General features: G+C 44.4%; 1 protein-coding gene across 6 annotated transcripts in view; it reads right to left on the reverse strand.

The window, feature by feature from the left end:
* Positions 1–17,593, reverse strand: part of TBC1D5 (TBC1 domain family member 5) — a 741,959-nt gene that overhangs the window by 89,243 nt on the left and 635,123 nt on the right. For all 6 annotated transcript variants that reach the window (XM_073677953.1, XM_073677948.1, XM_073677951.1 and 3 more), the window contains one exon: positions 8,153–8,316. In XM_073677953.1, the coding sequence (XP_073534054.1) occupies positions 8,153–8,316 (164 nt within the window). The remainder of the gene's footprint in view (positions 1–8,152; positions 8,317–17,593) is intronic.

The following is a 17,593-nucleotide window of genomic DNA, read 5'->3' on the forward strand; positions in this document are numbered from 1 at the left end:
ATCTATAAACCAGCCGGACCTGCCCGCACCCACCTGTGCTTATCTGAATACCAGCCGGACCGGTCCGCACCTGCCAGTGCTTATCTGTATACCAGCCGGACCTGCCTGCACCTGCCAGTGCTTATCTGTATACCAGCCGGACCTGTCCGCACCTGCCAGTGCTTATCTATATACCAGCCTGACCTGCCCGCACCTGCCAGTGCTCATCTGTATACCAGCCAGACCTGTCCGCACCCGCCTGTGCTTATCTGAATACCAGCCGGACCGGTCCGCACCTGCCAGTGCTTATCTATATACCAGCCTGACCTGCCCGCACCTGCCAGTGCTCATCTGTATACCAGCCAGACCTGTCCGCACCTGCCTGTGCTTATCTGAATACCAGCCGGACCGGTCCGCACCTGCCAGTGCTTATCTGTATACCAGCCGGACCTGTCCGCACCTGCCAGTGCTTATCTATATACCAGCCTGACCTGCCCGCACCTGCCAGTGCTCATCTGTATACCAGCCAGACCTGTCCGCACCTGCCTGTGCTTATCTGAATACCAGCCGGACCGGTCCGCACCTGCCAGTGCTTATCTGTATACCAGCCGGACCTGCCTGCACCTGCCAGTGCTTATCTGCATACCAGCCGGACCTGTCCGCACCTGCCAGTGCTTATCTTTATACTAGCCGGACCTGCCCGCACCTGCCAGTGCTTATCAGTATACCAGCCAGACCTGTCCGCACCTGCCAGTGCTCATCTTTTTACCACCTGGACCTGTCCGCACCTGCCAGTGCGAATCTGTATACTAGCCGAACCTGCCAGTGCTTATCTTTATACCAGCCGGATCTGTCCGCACCTTCAAGTGCGAATCTGTATACCAGCCTGACCTGCCCGCACCTGCCAGTGCTTATCTTTTCACCAGCCGGACCTGTCCGCACCTGCCAGTGCGAATCTGTATACCAGCCGGACCAGTCCGCATCTGCCAGTGCGAATCTATATACCAACCGGACCTGCCCGCTCCTGCCAGTGCTTATCTTTATACCAGCCGGACCCACCCGCACCTGCCAGTGCTTATCTGTATACCAGCAGGACCTGCCCGCACCTGCCAGTGCTTATCTGTATACCAGCCGGACCTGCCAGTGCTTATCTTTATACCAGCCGGACCTGTCCGCACCTGCCAGTGCGAATCTGTATACCAGCCGGACCTGTCCGCACCTGCCAGTGCGAATCTGTATACCAGCTGAACCTGCCAGTACCTGCATACCACCATACAGATGTGTCCAAGGTCAATCCTGGTGTAGCACCTGGTTCCGTCCCCCCGGGCTCTCCTCGGATCGCGGCACTGTCAGTTGCCGTGCATATGAAGTCAGTCTGGGGGTGGCACTTAGTCACGCCCCTCCAGGCACTCCTCGGCCCATGGCACAATGGGACCACGATCCACGCTCGCACTAAACAGTCTGAGCGCAAGCATAACATATTTCTTAAGTGTGGTTTACAAAATCACTTTCTGAGATGATGAAGAGGCCCCATGTGTCTTTTTTCATGATCAATTATGTAGGTGGTTATAAAACCAATTAATCACCTGCTATACCACACATTCATGGACCAAAGACCTTTATGCAGACTGTGCCAGTACTAACAATATAAATGCCAATGGATTTGCACTGTGAAAACGGCAAGCAACGTGTAGACCTACCAAGCAGTTGGTTCCCCCATTAGAAAACCATATACAAAAAAGTGGCATTACCTCTAGTGCCCGGACATCGGGCTGATTGAATATGGCTCACATTACATTCCGTATGAATAATATCACAGCTGGCACTGCTCTTGTGAAGACTGATATGCGTTACTTCATAAGAGAAAAAACTTTCATTTTACTACTATCCAACCCTTCTATGTTCATAAAACATTTCCATGATGACACAGGTTTCTGATGAATGGCCGAGGATGAAATGTGAAGAATTTCAAATACAAACCAGCTGCTTTAACCATGTCAAGGTACCAAGATCCTTGACACAAAAGCAGATGTACCAAACAAGGCAGCATAATAAACAGTGATAATGAAGAAACATAATGCTGGCCACCCTCGATCCCAAGTCTGCAGCTGTCAATGGCAAATGTTAAGATACTGTAGCAGGGCCTGAAGCCAAATGAAACAATCTTTCAATGCCATCTTGATCCTCTCAATCTTGATCACAGGAATGATGTCCTTATCGACAGGTGTGGAAGATTAGTATAAGATCCATGCTACCAGTTTGTTTTCTAAATGCAAAATTAAGCAACTGTAGAATTAGTGTTCATTAAAAATTTCCTACTATTTTGGAGCTGCTGCAGACAATATAGGTCATTCATAAGACCTGTTGCTTCTTACATAGATATTACAGAACACGTCTCATTGCTCTACATTCCCCATCTTTTAGTGTTAGAATTAGCAGCAGTGAAGATGCATGTTTTACAGCACACATTAAAGTGTGAAGAGGGGATGAAGCATCCAAGTTCTCAGGGAGGGCGGATCATGCAAGATATAGATGGGCAAAAAAAGTACAAACAAGCCAATCTCCAGAGGAGGAATAAAAAATCATAAATGGTTTGTATGAGTGTATGAAGAAAAGAACAGACAGGGAAAGGAATATCACACACTACTTCATATCAGTGTCTGTCAGCACAAGGAAGAGAAGATCCCTAATGGACTGTAGAAGGAAAAATCAAGATTGTAATAAAGCAGCACTAGTTCGTGAGAGCAAGTGAAGTTGAATATGTAATAGTTTTGGAGTCAAAAAACGTGTCAGCTTAGCCTAGATGAAGTTGTATAATTGAGTTGAGTCTAAACGACACATGTGGAAATGGTAACCCCAGAGCAAAAACTAAAATTTGGTCCCACATACAATAATTGCTGAAACGCAGAAACCAGTGCGTCTTTGGCCCCAACGTCACATCAATCAAACTAGTTCACACTGCAAACACGGAGCAGACAAAACATAAGCAAAAATCAGTCACCTTTCTCCAAGCCATAGCTATAGGCAGTTTTTGAGAGACATACCATCTTGATTTTTTAAAAAACAGAGAGACATATGGCATTTTCAAAAATAAAAGGTATCAGAATGATCACTATGAATAAACCAACAGGTGTGAATTAGGGTGTGCTGCTAAATGTACATTGTGGAGTATTTGGCTAACCAAAGCCAATTAGCAAGGGCAGGAAGCTAAGAAGAAATCCACTAACCAATGACTGACTCAGATGAAAGCTTCTATCTCATTTGATTAATATTGATTTTTGCTCTGCATGGAATATAGTTAACACCCGCCAATGTAGCTCAAATTAATTCAAGACCATGTCAATTTCAATTAAAGTCAAATTGACAAGTAATCTTATAAAACACAATAGTTATTGGAAATTCATTTGCAGCTGTGGCTCAGTCTAAAAATAAAAACCAACCGTGAAATGTCACTTTGGGCTGTCAGCCAAGAAGCACAGAATGTCTAACAAATGGAGATGAAAAAGGCCATAGCTGGGCGTGTGATGGACCACACACAACGGCACATGCAACATGCAGCACATGTTATTGCCTTCAGATAAATAATATGACAAAAACAGTTTTTTTCTATAAAGATTTCAATATTAACCCTCTTTCCATCAGCTGCAATGGCTTCCAACATACAAAGTGACTGGCTGTCAGCAGATTGTTATTGATCAAAATATTAAGCTGTTCTGTTCCGGTGTCGAAACAGGACCAGGAAGTAAAGACCAGTGCAGGACGCATCAGAACAGGATGGGATCTGTTAGGGTATGGATTCTTTTTGTATTTTACACCAGTTTAAAGCCTTTTTAAAATACTTTTTATCAATGGGTCAGCCCCATTAATGGGAACCTGACTGCTGAGACATAGTACATGTATGCAGGGAGAGACCTGTCACTCAAGGGGAGTATGCAGGGAGGAGCCACCGGGGATCCGCCTGTCTGACTAGTCTTTCTTGAGGCTCTGACCCTGATGGCTTTTAAAGTATGTTCTATGAAACACTGCAATGTGTCAGAGTCAAACATACCTGGGTGAAATCATACTGTCTGATACATGCTGCCCAGGAATCAGATAGCATGTATGAGCTGTCAGGTTCCCTTTAACTAATCGCTTGCCTTTTATGCATGTCTTTGCTGGCAAACAATGCATTACATGGCATACAATTAATTCATCGGCGATTCATTGATTTTAATGGACATCTGTGGTTCTCAAAAACGGAGCGTAAAGTTTGCTGCAGCACTCTTCTCTGACTAAGGACAAGTGCAGACGGCTGTAGATTCTCTCATCTGAGAGAATCTGGCCGATTATGCAAATGACACCCTGATCAAACTCTGACCAGAGTTTCATCAGAGTCTGATCCTATTCTCCTGAATGAGAAGTTGGAGAAAAAAATTTCTTCATCTTCTCCATTCTGTCAGTGTGCGGAAATTGGACTGCACTCAGATGTCATCAAAGTGCAGTCCAACATTTCCCATGCACTCATTGACTTGCATGGTTGAGGGCGATCCAAATATCGGATCAAACTTGGGCATGCAGTGTTTTTTTTCCTCGGTCAGCCCCATAGATCAACATTGGTCCGATTGCAATCTGATGTTTTGTCGGATCGCACTCGGACAGCAAATACACTCGTCTGCACCTGCCCTAACTGACACAAATCCTATATCCAAAAGGGTTTCACTATAGGGATTTGGCAAAGCATATAGTCCAATCCTGGATGTCTTAGGGGGCACAAGTGAGAAGCCAACTGAGCTAACAGCCAGACATTTCTGAGGAACAGTCTTGAAAAAGTGGGGAGAATCTTTGCCCCAGGTAAAATTATGCATACGTACTCCCATAAAACATGTTAAAAAGGAAGAAAATGGGTAAGTGTGATAGCATTTTTCTTAATGACATCAAAAATGAAGTCCACTATAGATTGTATACAGAACCTCATATTCTGCTTTATATCACTGATTATATTACCATGCAAGAGATTCTACATTCTTAAAGTTAGTAGTCTCCAATTATGCTTAGTTAAGACCTCAGGAATATTTACCCTGTAATAAGGGAATAGTCAATCACATTATAGGTTACGACGGGATTATCTAAAATTTACAAACATGAACAGATCTAACTTTCACTGCACCTACCTGATCATAAAGAATTTCCAGTACCAATGTGAATCTCTTAGTTATACTCACAGTACTGACTTATGGTTTGTAACTGGAGACAAGTCAGAACTAGAAAGCCATAAAATGTGCTCAATACCATCAGCAAATCACTCCGCTACTGATGAAAATGCTTCATCTGGGAAATGTTAGGATCTGGTGAATCTCAGCACTTCCAGGATACATATTCACCATTGCATCTAGAATACTGCTGCATGAATTATATAATCCGTGTATGAGGCATTGCTATGGTTAAGTCTTTCATTGCAAAAGAACGAAGAATCAGTTTGTAAGATTGTTAAATCTATAACATTTGTGACTATATTTTAAAGATCTGCAGCAATTCAGCATCTAATAGCTTATAGGCTCTGGACACCTTTGACATACAATCATTTTTACATATGTTAGAAGTCATCTTTACTTAATAAAATTGCACAAATTCTCAGCAAATAATCTTCATTTCTTCATTTATTTTCTGACCCCCTGATAAGCAATTTCATATTTTTCTCTTGTGGGAGTGTCTCTCCTAGTAATATAGGTTGGATAAGAGGTCTGTGTTTATCCATCATGCTGTTGTCTTTACTGCTCATATTTTAGCACAGCTTCTATCCTACACTCAGGGCCGCCATCAAAGCATTACTGCCCTTACTGGTGTATGGGGTGAGCAGAAGCAAGTAGGGGTGGCCCGGACAAGCTTCATTTTTCTTTTTCTCACCGGGCCCCAGGGGCAGATTTCGACCAGTTCAGTAACTAAAAGTGCGTTCTCGGACGCACATTCAGTTAAAATCTATTTCCGTTCAGGAAGCCCTGCACGGCAACAGTTAACAGCCGCCAGCCAATCAGAGGAAGGCAGTTGATGTCGGCATGCACTTCACCGGCGAATGACATCACTGCTATGCGCCGGCGCATCTGTGCCTCAAATGGATGAGGAAGACACCGCTGGACCATGGCCAGGTAAGTTGAAACTTTTTTTTTTCTGTATTGAAAGCTGCAATATGGGGGAGGATGGAGACACCTGGGGCAGCATGGAAACACCTGGGGAAAGATGGAGACACATAAGGGGCCAGGATGGGAGGACATATGGGAGCAGGATAGAGACACATGGAGGCAGGTTGGGAGGACATATAGGGCCAGAATGGGAGGACATATGGGGTCAGGATGAAGACACATGCAGCCAGGATGGGGGATATTATTACTGGAAGGGGCCAGGATGTGGGACTTTATTATTGTAGGGGCTAATGAAGGGATAATATTACTTCTGTGATGTATTTTATTTTTGAGAATACTGTTTTCAGTGTGGGGGGCCCTGGTAGCGTGCAAAGTGACACTATGTCGCTTTTTTTCTTCAACTGGTGCTGTGTAGAAGTTGGGGAAAAATTGGGGAATGTGCTCTGGAAGCGGTGCTCTTCAACTAGAGACGTCACTGGTGAGTCAGTGTATTACCTGTACACTTACGCTACACACTGACACTATATACAGAGCTCCTGTGCATAATGTCTCTGGTGAGTCCCTGCATTACCTGTATACTTACATTATACACTGTATACTATATACAGAGCTCCTGTGTATAATGGCACTTATAGTAATATCAGTGTTGCGTTTTTTTTATTAATGATCAGTATTGTAGTATTCGGTCACTATGTGGTGGTAATATGTAGTCTGGTCATAGTTTGGCGGTATTTGTTTCTTGTATGTGATATTATTTGGTCACTATGTGGTGGTAATATGTGGTCTGGTCACGGTTTGGCAGTATTTGTCCTTTATATGTGATATTATTGGTCATTTTAAAAAATGTATGTAACACATTCCCTTAAAGAAAAATAAATAAAAATATACCTAAAAAGAGTATTGGGTATTTTAACAAATGTTTAATAGGTTAGAGTAGAGTAGGGCCCGGCCAAAAGAGTCTACTTTGTTGTGGTGGTGGCGGCTTAAAAAATCTTTTGGCCAAAACAAAAGCTGATGGCTACATATGTGATATGGTTCAATGGGAACTGTTAATGTGTGATTGGTGAGGACGCGGTGAAGAAGTGGAGTTTTTCCAATCCAAGAGTAGTCAGTGGGAATGTGGAAGGTTCTAGGGGGGAGCCTGGGTGGAGTCTCAAGGGGGCCCGAAAATGTTGCTAGTATGGGGCCATGAAATTCCTGGTGGCAGCCCTTCTTGCCTCTACATGAGGTTTTCTTTTTTTTCTATAGCCTGTTCTCTCTGTCCTCCCTGAGATACTTTCTCCCCTCTCCATGCTGTTGAGATCAGTGTACAACCCCTCTTGCTTCCTGCTGCCAACTTTAACACTGAGAGGAGGTAGGGGAAAGAACGGAGAGAGCCAACAGGAGGACTTATAGACACTATGCCGCAGCAAGATGGCAGAAAATGTTTAATGAAGACTATTCAGAAAGTTACCTAACACTGCACTTAGGAAGAAAACGAGCAATAAAAAGAAATGCAGTGCAAAAGTGTACAAAGCTTTTAAATTGTAACATTGTGTGTATCCTCACAAGGCATAAGGGATAAGATTCTTGACTATACACAATTTTTTTTTTAAATAAAAAATGCAATGTAGTTTTAGCTTCCATTCAGGTAATGAATAGCTTATTCTGGCCTAAATTCAACATAGACTGATTGTATCCCATGTACCTTCAGTAGTCAAGGATATAAATGCCAATGCATAGTAGAATATATCTTGAAGGGATTGTCTACAATCTGGTATAATCTGGGTATAAACCTGAAAACAGGTGTTTAATACAGATGTTTAATATATCTGCAGTGCCAGTGAAGCATTAAAAGTCCCGATGAATGAGTGTGAAATGCTCTTTGTAGCCACTTTCTACACTGTCTAATAAATGAATGTCATAAATGGAGTACCACCCTGTATTTACTCAGAAATCCCTAAAATTGTATTTGAAAATGGGTTTTTTCACATCGGCCACCCCTTCAGAGCTGAAAAATAAATATAGTGACATATTTATGATAAACTGAAGCATTCGTGCAAGTGATAGGAACTTACAGACTCCCTTTTCCCTTGGGATTTGCTATGAGAACGAGAGCGGGAGATATTGCTGAAGAAGGAATCTTTCTTTCCAGCTGACAGAGGAGGAGAATCTGTGTGGTCGCGGCCTCCAGGCAAACTCTCTATACTGGGAGACGAGCTGACATTCTTACAGCTTTGGCCTAGAATAAAACACAGAGAGCACACGTTTTAAGAAGAGCAATCGGTTTAGTTCAGTTCAGAGCATTCACTGCTTTTAGGGGAGTCAATACATGTAAGCAAGACAGAAAGGAAGTCACCAGAGAAGGATAGCTGGTAGCTTCCATACATTAGTGGTATATGTGAATACATGGCATGATATACCATCCTCATCCCGCACAGCACTATCTGTAACTGTGCAGCAAATAAGTTTACCGTTTATGTTAAACTACATGCTGAAAGAGGAAAAGAAGAATAGGAGTGGGAAATACACATACTTAAAGGGGTATTCTTAAGTTTGGAAGTTATCCTCTATCCATGGGAACTCCACCGATCCAAAGAAACAGCACTTTGAAGAGCCTCGTGTAAATGGAGTGGTGGTCAATCATCGGCACTGCCGTTCCATTCATTCTTAATGGGTCCGCTGGAGATAGTCTAGCGCTGTGCTCAGCTGGCCTTTGGCACTCCCATAAGAATGACTGAAGCAGCAGTGCGCATGAATAACCACTGCTCCATTCATGTGGGGCTCTTCAAAGCCCTGGTTCTTTAGTGGTGGTCCCAGTAGTCAGACCTCCAGCGATTGTTATGTTAGCCCCTCTCCCATGGTTAGGGGACAACTTCCAAACTTGAGAATACCCCTTTAAGATACATATGAAGTCAGCATAGATGAAAAACTGGCAACCTGTAAAACCTACAATAGGGTTAAGCGTTAAAGTGTTTTGTAACCACCATTGTTATTTTTTTTTACATAAATCAGTATTCCAAATTGATGTAACACAGGAAAAAACAAAAGGGAAGGAGGGGGATGCAGCTGAAGTATCTTCAACTTTCTTTTGCTTTTCTGAGACTGCATGCTTAAATAGAGGTAGGGAGGCAGAAGGGGTGCGACACTGAATGATTCAGAGTGTGGAGGTCACCTGTAGCATTGCACTAGGAGAAGTCTGACCATTAAACTTAAAAAAAAGTTAGAAAGATGGCTGTAACGTCCTAGTGCTGGAGTGTGAATACGTTCTTATGAAAGTGGTTGTGTTCTCCATACATATCGCACAGATCACAAATATAGTACCAATGGAAATCTTTGCTTTGCTCTGTACCTCAATGTGCCTCTGATATAACAGCACATGCCTGGTGTACGGGTCCATCCATACACTGCAGTGCAGAATAGTAATAGTTTAGAGCAGTGATTTTCAACCAGTGTGCCGCGGGGAAAGTTCCCCAAACTATGGTGCCCCCTGTGTTTTGTTTCCCGGCAATGCGCTCGATGCGCAGTCACGCCTTCTTACAATGTAGGAGACGTGTACAATAACACATGCGCAAGCTTTGAACCTCGCGCGACTTAATGACGTCACCGAGGCCGGCGAGTCATCCTGAGAGCGGAGAGACTCTCGCATTTGCCCGCCGCCAAGGTAATGCCCGCCAATAATGCTGACTATATGAGTTTTTGCCTGAGTATATGAACTGTTGGCAGAATACTCAGCATATGAGCTGGTACTTTTAGTACTCCAGCAGTATACTGCATATAACAATGAGAAATGTAAAATGAGAAATACTATAGTCATGAGGCTGGAGTACTACAAGTACCAGCTCATATGCTGAGTATATGAGCTGGCACTTGTACTCTGGCCTCATGGCCATAGTACTTCTCATTGTACCCCTTTATATTGCAGTATATGAGCCACATAATAATCAGCACCATATACTGTGGCGCTGTACAGTGCACATCACCACAGTATATGATGCTGATAATCATGTGCTCATATACGTGGAACTGTATTTATGAGGTTACATGGGATTGAATATATGAGGGGGTTATCCTTTTTTATTTCACTTTTTTTTAAATAAATAATTTATTGAAAGGACCTCTGCCAGGCATATTTCACTCTTGAGGGCTAAAAAAGTAGCTCTTGTGGTGGTAAGAAGCTGATTTAAAACCCCCAAGAGTGAACTCCGTGAGAGTTGTATGTATGGAATAATAAATGATATTAGTACCGTTCTTCAGCAGTCATGTCCTGCTTGAATTGACTCTAGTGGCGTAGCACTTGGCAGCCGGCTCTATTCTACTTATAGAGAAAGCTGAGTGCTACGTCACTAGTGTCAATTCAAGCAGGAAATGCAGGCCGTAGTAATAGAAGTTATTATCACACACATACAGCTCTCGTGAAGTTCACTCTTGGGGGGTTTAAATCAGCTTCTTGTCACCACGAGAGCTGCTTTTTAAGCCCTCAGGAATGAAATATGCCTAGCAGAGGTCCTTTAAGTGTGGCAGATAATGTAATACTCTTCTATTTTAGTGTGTGGCTGCGCACACTATCTCAGCAGTGATGGAGAAGTATTTGAGAATGGAAAAGGCAAATGCCGAACAGGACCCTGGACACAATTCTAACCCAAATGAAGGCCCTAGTATGAGAGTTCGACAAAAGAAAAAAGACAAGACGGTGAGCTCAAGGCAATACAGTGAAAGCTATCTTTCATTTGGATTTACTTCCACTGGGGATGCGACAGCACCAACACCACTGAGCTTGGTGTGTGGTGAGAAGCTTTCCAATAGCGCTATGGTGCCAAGCAAACTTAAACGCCATCTCCAAACGAAACACCCTTCCGTTCAAAATAAACCGATGGAGTATTTTGTACGCTTACGTACAAACAATGAGAAAGGGGCAACTTTTTTGAGAAAAAGCACAAAGGTAAATGAGAGAGCCCTCAAAGCTAGCTACCTTGTTGCTGAACTCATAGCTAAATCAAAAAAGTCCCACACTGTGGCAGAAACATTAATACTACTAGCTTGTAAAGCTATTGTAAATGAGATGCTTGGCCCTGAAGCAGCTAAAGAGATAGCTAAAGTGCCTCTCTCTGATAACACAATTGCCAGACGGATTGATGACTTGTCTGCGGACATTGAAACAGTTGTTTTGGAAAAGGTGCGCATCAGTAAGAAATTTGCCTTGCAACTTGATGAGTCGACGGATATCAGTGGACATTGTCAGTTGTTGGCCAATGTGCGTTTTGTGGATGGTGAAGCCATTAGAGAAAACTTCCTATTTTGCAAGGCACTGACAGAAAAATCAACAGGAGAGGCAATATTCCAAGTCACATCGGAATAGCTTGATAAAAGTGGACTTACATGGGAAAACTGCACAGGTGTCTGCACTGATGGAGCCGCAGCCATGGTCGGGCGCATCAAAGGCTTTGTAAGTAGGGTTAAAGAAAGAAACCCAGATGTTCTTGCTACCCACTGTTTCTTGCACCGTGAGGCCCTCGTTGCAAAGACCTTACCAGCAGATCTAGCTCCTGTGTTGGATGATGTTGTGCGCATAGTGAACTTTGTGAAGACGCGACCTTTGAGATGTCGCTTATTTGCGTCTTTGTGTACAGAAATGGGAGCGGAACATAAAATCTTATTGCTCCACAAGGAGGTCAGGTGGCTGTCACGCGGCAAAGTGCTGGCCCGTGTGTATGAGTTGCGAGAGGAACTTAAAATATTTCTTACAAACGAGAGGTCCGATTATTCGAAGCTGCTTGCAAGTGATGAGTGGTGTGCAAAGCTGGCATACCTGGCTGATATATTTCAATATCTGAATGAACTAAACACACGGATGCAAGGTCGAAATGAAAACCTGCTTACAAGCACTGATAAAATGAACGGATTCCGTTTAAAGGTGCAGCTCTGGCAACAACATGTGCAGGGTGGCAACCTTCAGATGTTCCCACTCACCGAGAAACTGCATGATGACAATACTGCTGCAATGTGCGAAGCGATTGGCAGACATTTGAAAACTCTTGAGGAGAAGTTATCGTTCTATTTCTCTTCAGCCTTCACAGAATGCCTTGACTGGGTTAGGGACCCATACAGCTCATTATCCGTTGCTGGAAAGGACATGACTTTAAAGGAGCAAGAGGAACTCGTTGAACTGAAGCAAGATCGCGATTTAAAGCTAAAGTTTGCTGATCTTCCTTTGGACAGTTTTTGGTTATCTGTTGCCAAGGAGTTCCCCATTCTGGCCAACAAAGCTATTTTGACATTGCTGCCATTTTCAACCACATATCTATGTGAGCTGGGCTTCTCAAGCTTGACTGCGATAAAAACTAAAAACAGGGAGAAACTGAGAACTGTTGAGGAAGAGCTTCATGTGTGTCTTTCCACCTTTCCTGCCAGGATATCCCTTTTGTGTTTATCGAAACAGGCCCAGGTTTCACACTGAGTGAGTAAAATAAATTTAGAATCTATATTATTAACTATATGTATAATATGACTGTTTTAGTGTCATTTTGTGCTATTTTGGTTGGTGGTGTGCCCCAGGATTTTCTAAGTATAAAAAGTGTGCCGCGGCTCAAAAAAGGTTGAAAATCACTGGTTTAGAGCACTATCTATGTAATTGTGAATGACGAGTCTACAACATTTAAGAGGAAAAAAGCTCCCGATAGTTTTCTAATTCACATTTAATGAAGTTCTAACACTAAGCCATGTTAGTACAATGATAAATGAAGCAGAAGCCACCATGAATCATGGGAGCAATCCCCGAACAGAGATTTACAGGAAGCTCAGAAATGACACAGCAGAGTCTTTTGCTATTATGTCAGTACATTGTGTCCTCTCCATTGTACTGAAGGACTTGTTCTGCTGAGTCTACAATTTACAATAAAGAACTATAGAAGGGAAATACACCCGGTAAGAGGGAAAGCGAGGAACAACCAGCTCACAATTCTCTTAATATAATGTTATTAACTGATTCGCCATCATTACAAGGCTGCTTAATTCAGTTTACAGAGAAACAGGAGACATAATTTGCTAATTGCTGAGACTTCCATCAATCTTGAGATCGAGGTCCTGGAGTGCACGGCCATGTGCACCACCGCTCCATTCATTGTAGATGGAACTGCTGCTATATCTAGTTATCTCTGGAAGTCCCACAGATAATAAATAGATTGGAGAACTGCGTATGGGGCCACAGCTCCATTCATTGTATATGGAACTGATGCTATGTCTAGTTATCTATGGAAGTCCCATAGATAATAAATAGATTGGAGGACTGCGTATGGGACCACCGCTCCATTCATTGTATATGGAACTGATGCTACATCTAGTTATCTCTGGAAGTCCCATAGATAATAAATAGATTGGAGGACTGCGTATGGGACCACTGCTCCATTCATTGTATATGGAACTGATGCTACAGGTGCATCTCAATAAATTAGAATATCATCAAAAAGTTAATTTATTTCAGTTAAATACAAAAAGTGAAACTCATATTATATAGAGTCATTACAAACAGAGTGATCTGTTTCAAGTGTTTATTTCTGTTAATGGTGATGATTATGGCTTACAGCCAATGAAAACACAAAAGTCATTATCTCAGTAAATTAGAATATTTTATAACAACAGCTTGAAAAATGTTTTAAAATCCGAAATGTTGGCCTACTGAAATGTATGTTCAGTAAATGCACTCAATACTTGGTCGGGCTCCTTTTGCATCAATTACTGCATCAATGCGGCATGGCATGGAGGCGATCAGCCTGTGGCACTGCTGAGGTGTTATGGAAGCCCAGGTTGCTTTGATAGCAGCCTTCAGCTCATCTGCATTGTTGGGTCTGGTGTCTCATCTTCGTCTTGACAATACCCCATAGATTCTCTATGGGGTTAAGGTGATGCGAGTTTGCTGGCCAATCAAGCACAGTGATACTGTTGTGTGTAAACCAGGTATTGGTACTTTTGGCAGTGTGGACAGGTGCCAAGTCCTGCTGGAGAATGAAATTTCCATCTCCAAAAAGCTTGTCGGCAGAGGGAAGCATGAAGTGCTCTAAAATTTCCTGGTAGACGGCTGCACTGACTTTGGTCTTGATAAAACACAGTGGACCTACACCAGCAGATGACATGGCTCCCCAAATGTCACGGGTGTGTTGCCACGAAGATCGTCACGAGTACACAGCCTGACTTCTCGCAGCTGACTTGTTGGTGCTTTGTGTTTTTTCGGCAGTGAAGGAGTTAATTCTCTCTCTCTCTGGGCTAGCTGAGGTCCAGCCTCGCCCAGCTGCAATCAATGCTTCTTTAGTGAGACTCCTTCATATTCCTGCAGGTCTGTTTGGGAGGTGTCGGTGAAAGCTTTTCATTCTGACTTACAGAGCGGATCGTGGTGTTTGGAGTTGCTGAGATAAGTGTATTTGGAAGTGTTTTTTCCCTTCCTCGCTTTATCATTTATCTCCTTTCCCGTTGGTTTTCCCTCTGTTGTAGTTGTGTAGAAGTTGTATGCAAGGTGGTTTTGGTTTTTCCCTTGTACTGTCTCGTTCGTCTAAATACTGTGTGTGGGCATATTATTTCTGGTTCCCAATTGTTGTGATCGGGGTCCTTCTCAGGACTAGATTACTGAGGTGCAGGGATCCTCAGGAGGTAGGGGTTACGCTGGCGGCCTGGACCTCTGTACCTTTAACAGTACCTCCAGGTTGAGGGATTAGTCAGGGCCCCAGCTTAGGGTCAGCTTAGGCCCCCTACCTCCAGTATTCTGTGACAGTGTGACATTTTCACCGACCAACTTAGTTTTTCTCCAGCTACCATGGATCCAGTAGCCGGTCTAGCTCGGCAGTTGCAGAGTTTGTCCATGGGGCTGGCGGACGTTAGGTCCAAGGTTTTGCATCCTCTGGAGCAAGCCGGACCAGAACCTAAAGTAGCTCTCCCTGACAGGTTCACTGGGGGGCGGGACAAGTTTTTTGTTTTCCGGGAGGCATGCAAATTGTACTTTCGGCTGCGGCCTCGGTTATCGGGCAGCGAAGAACAAAGGGTGGGAATTGTCATCTCGCTCCTACAAGGGGACCCACAATCTTGGGCGTTCTCTCTTCCCCCAAGCTCCCCGGTTCTCCAGTCAGTGGATAGGTTTTTCGCTGCTCTGGGACTCGTATATGATGACCCAGATCGGATCTCCCTTGCTGAGTCTAAGTTACGTAGGATTCAGCAGGGAGATCGTCCGGCGGAGGAATTCTGTTCGGAGTTCCGTAGGTGGGCCACGGACACCCAGTGGAATGACCCGGCTCTTAGGAGCCAGTTTTGTCATGGTTTATCCGACAAATTACAGGATGTGTTGGCACAGTATGACTCTCCCGCGTCACTGGAAGCCGCTATGGCCCTTGCCATTCGCGTTGACAGACGGCTTCGGGAGAGGTGCGGGATAACTCTACCCCCTGTAATGTCTCCACCTCCTACAAGGTCCCCTCATATGGTGGTTCCCCTGGTCAGTCCGGAGGAGCCTATGCAATTAGGAGGGACATCATTTCGGGGAAGGGGACCGGTGGAGCGCCATAAGACAGGAAGGTGTTTCCTCTGCGGGAAAAAGGGACATTTTATTGGGGGGTGTCCATCCCGTCCCTTGCAGAGTAAAGAGTCGTCGAAAAAACTGTTGATCCCAGGTTGTGTGGTGGACGGCAATCTGGGAGTAGGTATTTCGTCCCTAGGTTCGTCTCAGTTTCTCGTACCGGCGGAGGTGGTGGTGGGTGCGAGAACTGAGAGGATATCTGTTCTTCTGGATAGTGGGGCCGGGGCTAATCTGGTTGATGCTCGGTTTGCCCGGGTTCAAGGTATGCGATTGAGTGAGTTGGCTAAACCCATCCCCATATTCTCGATCGATGCCAGGCCTCTCGGTCAGGGAAGTTTTTTGCAAGCTGTGCATGGCGTAAAACTTCAAGTGGGGGCAATACATAAAGAACTGTTGTCTTGCTACGTGTTGGAGGGTCTTCCCACTCCTATAGTGTTGGGCCTTCCTTGGTTAGCTAAGCATAACCCGGTTATTAATTGGCAAACCAGAGAGATAAGCCAATGGAGTAAATTCTGTAATAAAAACTGCATGAACACGGTCATCGGTGCGGTTACTCCTTGGGTCTTACCTCCATTTCTGGCGGACTTTGAGGATGTATTCTCGGAGAATGGGTGTCAGGAACTACCTCCTCATCGCGAGTATGACTGTTCTGTAAAACTGCTCCCTGAGGCCAAGTTACCTAAAGCTAGGTTGTATAACCTTTCTGGTCCTGAGAGGCAGGCCATGAAGGATTATATTTCTGAAAGTCTGGCTAAGGGGCATATTAGACCTTCATCTTCACCGGTGGCCGCAGGGTTCTTCTTTGTTAAGAAGAAAGATGGAGGCCTACGCCCTTGCCTGGATTTCCGTGAACTTAATCGGATTACGGTCCGAGATCCGTATCCGCTCCCACTTATTCCCGATCTCTTTAATCAGATCGTGGGCGCCAAATGGTTCTCTAAGTTGGATCTCAGGGGGGCGTACAATCTGATTAGGATGAAGGAGGGGGATGAGTGGAAGACAGCTTTTAACACTCCGGAGGGGCATTATGAGAACCTTGTCATGCCGTTCGGTCTGACTAATGCCCTGGCGGTGTTTCAACACTTTGTTAATGATATTTTTCGCCACCTGGTGGGACAGTTTGTTGTCATATATCTGGATGATATCTTAATTTACTCGCCGGATCTGGTGTCTCATCAGGAGCACGTTAGACAGGTGTTACAGATCTTGCGGGATAATAAACTGTATGCCAAGTGGGAAAAGTGTGTGTTCGCCGTACAGGAACTCCAGTTTTTAGGCTTCCTGGTTTCAGCGTCCGGTTTTCGTATGGACCCTGGGAAAGTGCGGGCAGTTCTTGAGTGGGATCGGCCGGAGAATCTTAAGGCACTACAACGTTTCCTGGGGTTTGCTAACTATTACCGGAAGTTCATTCGTAATTTCTCCTCCATGGTTAAGCCTCTCACAGACATGACTAAAAAGGGGACGGATTTTTCTAGGTGGTCTGACAAGGCTTGTCAAGCATTCTCCTCCTTGAAAAAATGTTTTGCCTCGGCACCCATACTCATTCAACCTGATGCGTCTCAGCCATTCTTTGTAGAGGTAGACGCTTCCGAGGTAGGGGTGGGAGCAGTATTGTCACAGGGTTCGTCCCCTGGTAAGTGGCATCCGTGCGCCTTTTTCTCTAAAAAATTGTCGTCCGCTGAGAGGAATTACGATGTCGGCAATAGGGAACTCTTGGCCATTAAGTTAGCTTTTGAGGAGTGGCGCCATTTTTTGGAGGGGGCAGTTCATCCGGTCACCGTCATCACCGATCACAAGAACCTGCTATATCTGGAGTCCGCTAAACGTCTGAATCCCAGACAAGCTAGGTGGTCATTGTTTTTTACCAGGTTTAATTTCGTCGTTACATATCGTCCTGGGTCTAAAAATGTAAAGGCGGATGCCTTATCTCGTAGTTTCCCTGGGGCCGGGAATACGGACGACC

This window comes from Phyllobates terribilis, unplaced genomic scaffold, assembly GCF_046119375.1.
Source record: "Phyllobates terribilis strain yellow unplaced genomic scaffold, ASM4611937v1 Scaffold_4__5_contigs__length_816908805, whole genome shotgun sequence".
NCBI classification, from domain to species: Eukaryota; Metazoa; Chordata; class Amphibia; order Anura; family Dendrobatidae; genus Phyllobates; species Phyllobates terribilis.